The 8,819-nt window shown below is 34.9% G+C and overlaps 1 protein-coding gene across 5 annotated transcripts in view; it reads right to left on the bottom strand.

Moving 5' to 3' along the window:
• Positions 1–1,212: 1,212 nt before the first annotated feature.
• The window catches only part of LOC132559929 (fibroblast growth factor receptor-like 1), a 91,423-nt gene continuing 83,816 nt past the window's right edge, over positions 1,213–8,819 (bottom strand). For 3 of the 5 annotated variants that reach the window (XM_060224562.1, XM_060224561.1, XM_060224565.1), the window contains 3 exons: positions 7,348–7,653; positions 6,636–6,677; positions 1,213–5,663 (listed from right to left, as the gene is read on the bottom strand). In XM_060224562.1, coding sequence (XP_060080545.1) covers positions 5,539–5,663; positions 6,636–6,677; positions 7,348–7,653 — 473 coding nt within the window. In that variant the 3' untranslated portion in view covers positions 1,213–5,538. The remainder of the gene's footprint in view (positions 5,664–6,635; positions 6,678–7,347; positions 7,654–8,819) is intronic. The other 2 variants (XM_060224563.1, XM_060224564.1) reach the window with 2 other exon arrangements.

The following is an 8,819-nucleotide window of genomic DNA, read 5'->3' as shown; positions in this document are numbered from 1 at the left end:
ATAATTAGTGTCAATAATTGTTCTTGGATACAAATGAATATATGAACACATATGTTGTATAGTTTGTAGATGTAGACTTGTCACTACTTCTATTGTAGGCTTTCATACGATGACGTATGTAAGATTATAAATCACTTAAGTTTGAAACTATCAACAGCTTCCATTATAATATGGCTGTTTAATATAGCCTGTTGTTGTCCAAAATATATGTATAAAGTCTTCTGTTTAACCTTTGACAGGTATGCGTGGGTACAAAATGTAAAAATGGCAATTTTTCATACATTGATGTAACTATCTATGCTAATTGGTTCCCTAATGTGTATAAATATGAAATGATTCTGGCGTATGATAGAGTTCGATGCAGTGAGAAAAAAACCCTGTAAATCTCGAGGCATTGCGAGCAATGTGATGATGTTTGGTCATAATCCATTAGTGGAGTGCTGAAAAAACTCTCCAAATAGAAACAAAATGACATTGACCATAAAATTCGTACTTGCCCGAGATGCGTGTAAAATGATTTTTCATAAGTGTGTGAGATTTGATCAAACAATCTTTGCCAGAACACTCCAAATCGACCAAGATACAATTGCCTTTTTATAGAGTGTGAGGTTTGATCAAAATCCACGAAGAAATGAAACTACAAAATTATTGACAGGATAAGTGTCAAGTTTTGTGAGGGAATGACCCTACATTTTATCTCCGACATGCGTCGTACAGGGACAAAGAAGTATTGGAACAAATATGTAAATAGTAGGCCAGATAGAGACAGCCGAACATAATCAAACAAAAAACAAAAAACGAAAATTTGGTTTGGCGGCAGGTAGGACTAGTCAAATCTAAATCTGAATTGATCATTATATTCCATCAGGATATATAGACTGTTTATATACTTTGTTCCACTGGTAGATAATTCATTTACAGCCATTCCTATCTAGGTATATTTTGAGGGTGCTTTCAAAAAGGCAAGAAGACATCGGAAATGTATAACAAACAAACCAAAATAACAAAAAAGGGAAAACAAATAAAACAAACAGAAAAAAAAAAAAAAAAAAACAGAAAAAAACTTACACCTCCATTTTTTAAGAAACAGCATGAGATGTTGCAGTTATATTTGTCTTTGTATAAAAAATTTCCTGTAGGATATCAAGCAAATTTTATATCCATTTATACATTTGTTGAAGTTTAATTATGTACAGAAGGACAACGCTCTAGTAATGTCAACACTTGCTCTTTATTTTTCACAATAAACAATAAATAACTCTTTGATTTAAACAAATAAAATAAATGCGAAGTAATATTATATGACAATGATGAACGATATCATTGCCACATGCGTATACAACAGGATTGTAGCGTCACACAATCCAACCGTTCGGCAATGACGTCATCATGTCATGCTATTACAAACAGTGACGTCACCACTTAGGTGATGTAAATATCATGTAAGAAACACAACATCTGACTCATGTGATGATTTAGTGAAAATGAGAAACAATGTCATATCGATGGATCAATTTATACTGATAATACCAAGACTTAAATTAAATATACACCGACAGACTAATGCGATCCCGTGATACATGATAACTTTTAGATAACGATGCGACCATCGCTTAAAGTAAAGCTTGATGAGATTAAAATCGCATCAAATGATAGTTTATTGATCAACGTTCATGCAAATCGAGGGACTAAGAGAGATGGTCAAGACGAACGATTCATTAGGCAATTGAAATCATTTAAATGAAACTTGTTGTTTTCATGTCGAATTCTGTATATATTTACAATGAATGAACCACGAAAAATGTTGTTATATATTTAGGTGCATTGATGTTATGTAAATATATTTAGACTGATTCAAAATGTGAAAAAAAAATATTTACATTAAAATCTACTCGTTAATATGTTGATATTTATTTCAGTGTTAAAGATTATTTGACACATTACATATGGTATAAAGATTTCTTCTTTTTTTTTTGCATATATGTAAATAAACATTTGAGATATTACATTATTATTTCAGTGTTTAACAGAATCAGCGGATTTGTTATCTTTCCTATTTTTAATCAGATTGATATCTATAGAACGTTAAAAATCAAACATTTGTACAGTAGACTGATCTTTTAATGTTACTATATAGAGACTATGAATGTAAGCAAAACGATGTGTGTTGCGAAGGGCTACGTTACAGCATTACAAGTCGATACAAGTCGTGTGCCAAGTCGTTCATTGTCGAAAACCCGCAGACAGAAAATAATAATTTGAAAAATACATACCATGAATATTTTTACTATATGAGAATTACTTAGTTAAAGCCAACAAATATACACGAGTTTGCTTTAAAATGCGAGAGAGAAATTTTCGCGTAGCAATCGTAAATTTGCACCGCTGGTAATTATATTTTCTGTGCACAAAGAAACAAAAAGCAAATTTGTTTAGCAATTTTTACAATTTACACCGGCTTCTGTTTTCTACACAATGATACATTTTGGTATAAATACACGCCAAATATCCTAAACACTTGTTGTGTTTCCGCTCTTGTACTGTTGCATTTAAATGCAACTAGACGAAAGTGCAGCAACATTGGCGAAAAGAAATTAATTGAAATCTGTATCGTAAAAAGGAATACATGACACTATCTTGAAAACGAAGTTTTATGACGTAGTAACTAGCCGTAAAAAATAAGATATAACGGGTTTTACTTTCTGAAGGTTCGTTTTCTGTGAGCAAGAAATTGACTAAGATAATTTAAGAATTTGTCACAAAGACACGCTATTGGACATGGTAAAACAATATTTAATATGTGTTACGTACAGTAACACAGATCATAACACTATCCAGTTTGATATTCCTCACATACTCCTGATTACATTCTCCAAACACATTCAAAACAACTACCTATAACTCATACACATAACTATTTACCTTTCTTACAAACTTCTAAATTCGGATACTGCTGTCGACATGGAATGCTTCTTCAGTGACGTAAATAACATTGTACTACACACATTCATCTAACAGGGAAAACAATAAAATGACGTCATCTTCTTTAATGATGATGTAAATATCCGAACTCTTACAAACAAAAATGAAGTTTCTATATGAAACGAGTACGCACATATTTGCACGAATTAATTAAATATTTGTACAACGAATGGATTAATTCAAAGATTTACGAAGGAGATTCTGTGAAGGTCCGTAGTATGTATTGCAACATATTACTGATGTAGACGCTATACCTGCCATTTTTGAAAATGTATACTGAGTGATTCGGAGTTACTTGTCTCCTCCTCTGGAGACAGTTAAATCTTTTGGTGCTGGAGTACCTTTATTCACAACCAGGAAGTTTACTACTGTCAGAGAGGGGACCGATGACCTAAATAGATTTGACCATCCTTATCCAGCGTTTTAAAGACAGCAAGTAACATAAATAAACCCGTCGTTGTAAGATAGGATTTGGAATGGAATCGTAGATTTATAACAATGATTATGTCTGCATCGTACTCAGTGACACGTCACACTCAGTGACACGTCGCGCACTCAGTGACACGTTGCACTCAGCAACACGTCGCGCACTCATTGACACGTCGCACTCAGTAACACGTCGCACTCAGTGACACGTCGCGCACTCACTGACACGTCGCACCCAGTGACACGTCGCGCACTCAGTGACACGTCGCATGATACTGCTCTGATATCAGGTCTGTACATTTTATTGTATAAGTATTAAAACCATAAATGTACGCGAACGAGTATAAATGTTTCCAACCTAACATCGTCTGACCCTGGTGACGACATCGGTACGGGTGATGCCGACATCTGTACAGGTGACGACGACATCGGTTATATGATGACGACATCTGTACAGGTGATGACGACATCGGTAAAGGTGATGACGATATCCGTACAGGTAATGACGACATCGGTCCAGGTGACGACATCGGTACATATGATGACGACATCTGTACAGGTGACGACGACATCGGTACATATGATGACGACATCTGTACAGGTGATGACGACACCGGTAAAGGTGATGACGACATCGGCACAGGTGACGACGACATCGGTACATATGATGACGACATCTGTACAGGTGACGACGACATCGGTACATATGATGACGACATCTGTACAGGTGACGACGACATCGGTACATATGATGACGACATCTGTACAGGTGACGACAACATCGGTACAGGTGACGACAACATCGGTACAGGTGACGACGACATCGGTACATATGATGACGACATCTGTACATTTGACGACGACATCTGTACAGGTGATGGGCAAGGATTTTTACAGGATTGTTCCTAAATCTATCACAAAATGTCACTATAATATCGATGCTATAAACCACAGAACACTTAATTCACCGCCTGAGGCCCAGTTCTTCAGTAGCGATGCTTGTGATTTAGATGTTTCAAACTCTAAATGTATAAAATCGACAGATTTTGTTTTCTTATAAAATATATAAATCGTCGGCCAAATTCGTAGATAGATTCTGTATTGTACTTCACTAATCCATGCTTGAGTAAATAGTTCAGAAATCATTTCTTGGTTATTGATTTCTTTCTTTCTTTATTTTTGTTGTATGGATTTAAACGATTCCTTTCTTTGTTCTATTAAAACGTTGAAACGTTGTATCTGTAGCATATTACATTACGTCTGTGATACATTATGTCATATTTGTGATCTGTAACGTCACATCTGTGATCTATAACGTCATATCTGTGATCTATAACGTCATATCTGTGATACATTACGTCACATCTGTGATCTATAACGTCATATCTGTGATCTATAACGTCATATCTGTGATATATCACGTCACATCTGTGATACATTATGTCATATTTGTGACGTATAACGTTATATCTGTGACGTATAACGTTTCATCTGTGATCTCTCGCTTTATATCTGTGATCTATCACGTTATGTGATCTTAAATTTATCACTGTGATCTATGACGTCATATCTGTGGTCTATAGACACTTTAATTGGTACGTACACATACTGTGTCGTGGATTTCACTCGTATATATATAATATTTATATATATATATTTAACGTAAATAAATATAACTATATACAAATGTACATCTTTACCAAGTATGTCTTGTCTACCACATATCTACATCCTCCATGTTTCTCCACAGACAGAAGATTTCTATACAATTTTATATTACACTATATACAGGTATTGACGAAAATTTCTTTGACCTAGCAGTTTGTTGGAGGTGATGTTGCAAAGAACATATACGATGTACATGTCAAACTACAGTGTAAGTTGTATCACTTGCGTTGTCCATAGCAACAATAACACAACTTCAGTCCGCGGTCCGTTCCAGGTCCGTCCTAACATGCCTGTTCATTGGTGACGTCACACCAACAGCTTGTCGTTACATCATAAAAACAGGCAGATTCGTGGATTTGATGTCGTTAAGGCACAGTTGTATCAGAATTTGTCGCTAAAATCCAAGGTTATTTCCCGCGTTAAATCTAATGCGCGTGGGATTCTATCAAATGATCTTATCTGTCACGTAATAGCCGATATAACACTTATTAATAATGTCACTAAGAAAACAGAAGTAGAATGTAATTGGCGCGTGCCGCTGTTCCCTCTCGCTCTAGTTTGCTGCAATACGGGATCTTTCTCCAAATCTGAAAAAGAAGATAGAGTCTTTGTTACCCGGTTGCAAGTTACGTATCGTGTCATCAATATGGTGTGAAATGTGCTGTTAACTTGATAAACATACGCCAACATATTTTTAAACAATCTGATATCAATCATATCGCATTTATTTTCCATCTTCACATCAAGCTTTATCGATCAAGATATAAGTTAAATGTTTGTTACTTTAAAACATTTTGTTATTTGTCATATGTTTACTTTTCCTTACTATCTGAAGTTGCATCAATTATACCGTGATTTTTGTAGTTATATGATAAATAAGAAAGAGGTAAGCAAATACAAAAATATCGTGATTGATGGTGACAACAAAAATACAACATAAAGAAATAGAAATTAGGTAGAAAGACGAAATCCTTATTGTTCAAAGCCATGTCAACAGTACTGCAAAAATTCCATCTAGTTATCACATAAAATTTCAAAGAGTAAACGTTGTATAGAACTTCAAATACCATTCCAGACCACTGCAAGTATACGGTAAATCGGAATTTATTTGCTATTCAAATATAGATATATATGTATATGAAAATTGCTCGAGCGCTAGCTATGTTGAGGTGACTTTGAGCAACCCAGGTTAGGTGGAAATCACTATGAGGTTACCACATTAAAAATAACAATATTTTCTCAAACATAATTTAGAGGGGTCGAAAGGAGCGCAATGTGGATTTTTTTATACGTCAACAATTTTGATAAAATGAATAAACGTATCAGCTATTTGGTACGAATTATTTTGTTTCTGTGAAAATGAAATACAGAAAAAAATCGATTGGTTGTTCATAAAGATGTTCTAATTGTTTTAATGTTAAAGTATAAATGCTTATATCGCCATTTGTCGTTTTAAGATCCACATACTTTACAATAACAAGGATCAGGAAATATGTTACCATGGTAACCAAGAAGGGATTGCCTACCGTCCTTAGGGTTGTCTCCGGCGATTGTCTTACCCTTTTTATCATCATTACGCTTTGCTACATTCTTTTCCACTGCTTCAGCAAAAGGAAAAATGAAAAAAGACCATTAATTCACAAAAAATATACATATATAACGAAAACAAATACATTTCAATTTGAAACATGAATATGCTATCTGCCTTGAACATTTGTATTAATATCACTCTGCCTCTTATATACGCGTTTGTTTATAACGGTAGTGTAAGACTTAAACAATAGTACATGTTTGGTATATGTTATAATTTATTATCGGAAATAACATAATTTTACTATCACATATCTGTTGTCGGCAGAATGGGTGACTGGATGTGTCAGTTCATCAGATGCACAACGACATAGTCAGTAGGTATATATATGTATAAATGTGTAATTCCAATTCTGTACATTGATCAGGGAGGAGAGTCTAAATCTGAATATCTACATTGGCTGTCTGCTTGTTCCATCATACTATATACAAACACGACAAAGCTAGAAAGCGTGAGTTCCGCAAATAAAGAGAGCAAACGGACAAACGGTGTTCACGAAAGGTACAGATTATCACAATGTACGAGATATGAAAAACAAAACACAACAATATATATATACATATTTATAAAGGTAAATCGTGGTGAAAACGTAGAGGAAACGTGATTATTTTATAAATAAAAACAAAGCAGTAATTCCATCAGTTTTATTTTAGAAGAAATGTTATTAATCAGATATTTACCGCTTAAAATATGTACGGTTTTACTGGTTGTGTCCAGGTCCGAGCTGCGACACACATAACTGCCCTTGTCGGCATCCGTGCAGCGTTCTATGATAAGTGTGCTAATGAGTGACCTCCCGGGAACCTCGGGGACCTTGTTCAATATCATCAGTCGGTTGGCATATTTTTTATCGCTTGAGTTGATTATGTGACCGTCATGGAACCAATCGACCGCCGCCGGCGCCCTTGTCATGCCCGTGGCATTACATGTCAAGTTCAGCTTCTGGTATATATTGATAAAGACGGCACCGGTTATCTCTATAGCTGCTGAAAGGAAAGACATGAAACAAAGTTGACTCTCATGCAATGAAATGGCGAACAAAATTCATAAAACAATTGTCAATTTCAATTTTCAGAAATGATATAAATCAGAGTAAAGATAGATAATAGCAATGCCAAGATACATTTGCTGTTGTTGGTGATTGTAGTGACGTAATGTAGACTGTATCATTGTATTTTCTGTTATCCTGTTGTTGATGATTGTAATGACGTAATGTAGACAGTGACTGTATCATTGTATTTTCTGTTATCCTGTTGTTGGTGATTGTAGTGACGTAATGTAGACAGTGACTGTATCATTGTATTTTCTGTTATCCTGTTGTTGATGATTGTAGTGACGTAATGTAGACAGTATCATTGTATTTTCTGTTATCCTGTTGTTGGTGATTGTAATGACGTAATGTAGACAGTGACTGTATCATTGTATTTTCTGTTATCCTGTTGTTGGTGATTGTAGTGACGTAATGTCGACAGTGACTGTATCATTGTATTTTCTGTTATCCTGTTGTTGGTGATTGTAATGACGTAATGTAGACAGTATCATTGTATTTTCTGTTATCCTGTTGTTGGTGATTGTAGTGACGTAATGTAGACAGTATCATTGTATTTTCTGTTATCCTGTTGTTGGTGATTGTAATGACGTAATGTAGACAGTGACTGTATCATTGTATTTTCTGTTATCCTGTTGTTGGTGATTGTAGTGACGTAATGTAGACAGTATCATTGTATTTTCTGTTATCCTGTTGTTGGTGATTGTAATGACGTAATGTAGACAGTGACTGTATCATTGTATTTTCTGTTATCCTGTTGTTGATGATTGTAGTGACGTAATGTAGACAGTGACTGTATCATTGTATTTTCTGTTATCCTGTTGTTGATGATTGTAATGACGTAATGTAGACAGTATCATTGTATTTTCTGTTATCCTGTTGTTGGTGATTGTAGTGACGTAATGTCGACAGTGACTGTATCATTGTATTTTCTGTTATCCTGTTGTTGGTGATTGTAATGACGTAATGTAGACAGTGACTGTATCATTGTATTTTCTGTTATCCTGTTGTTGGTGATTGTAGTGACGTAATGTCGACAGTGACTGTATCATTGTATTTTCTGTTATCCTGTTGTTGATGATTGTAGTGACGTAATGTAGACAG

The sequence above is a fragment of the Ylistrum balloti genome, unplaced genomic scaffold (assembly GCF_031769215.1).
Source record: "Ylistrum balloti isolate Yb309-2 unplaced genomic scaffold, AGI_CSIRO_Ybal_v1 Utg370998, whole genome shotgun sequence".
Classification (NCBI taxonomy): domain Eukaryota; kingdom Metazoa; phylum Mollusca; class Bivalvia; order Pectinida; family Pectinidae; genus Ylistrum; species Ylistrum balloti.
This window is presented reverse-complemented; position numbering and strand designations above follow the sequence as displayed.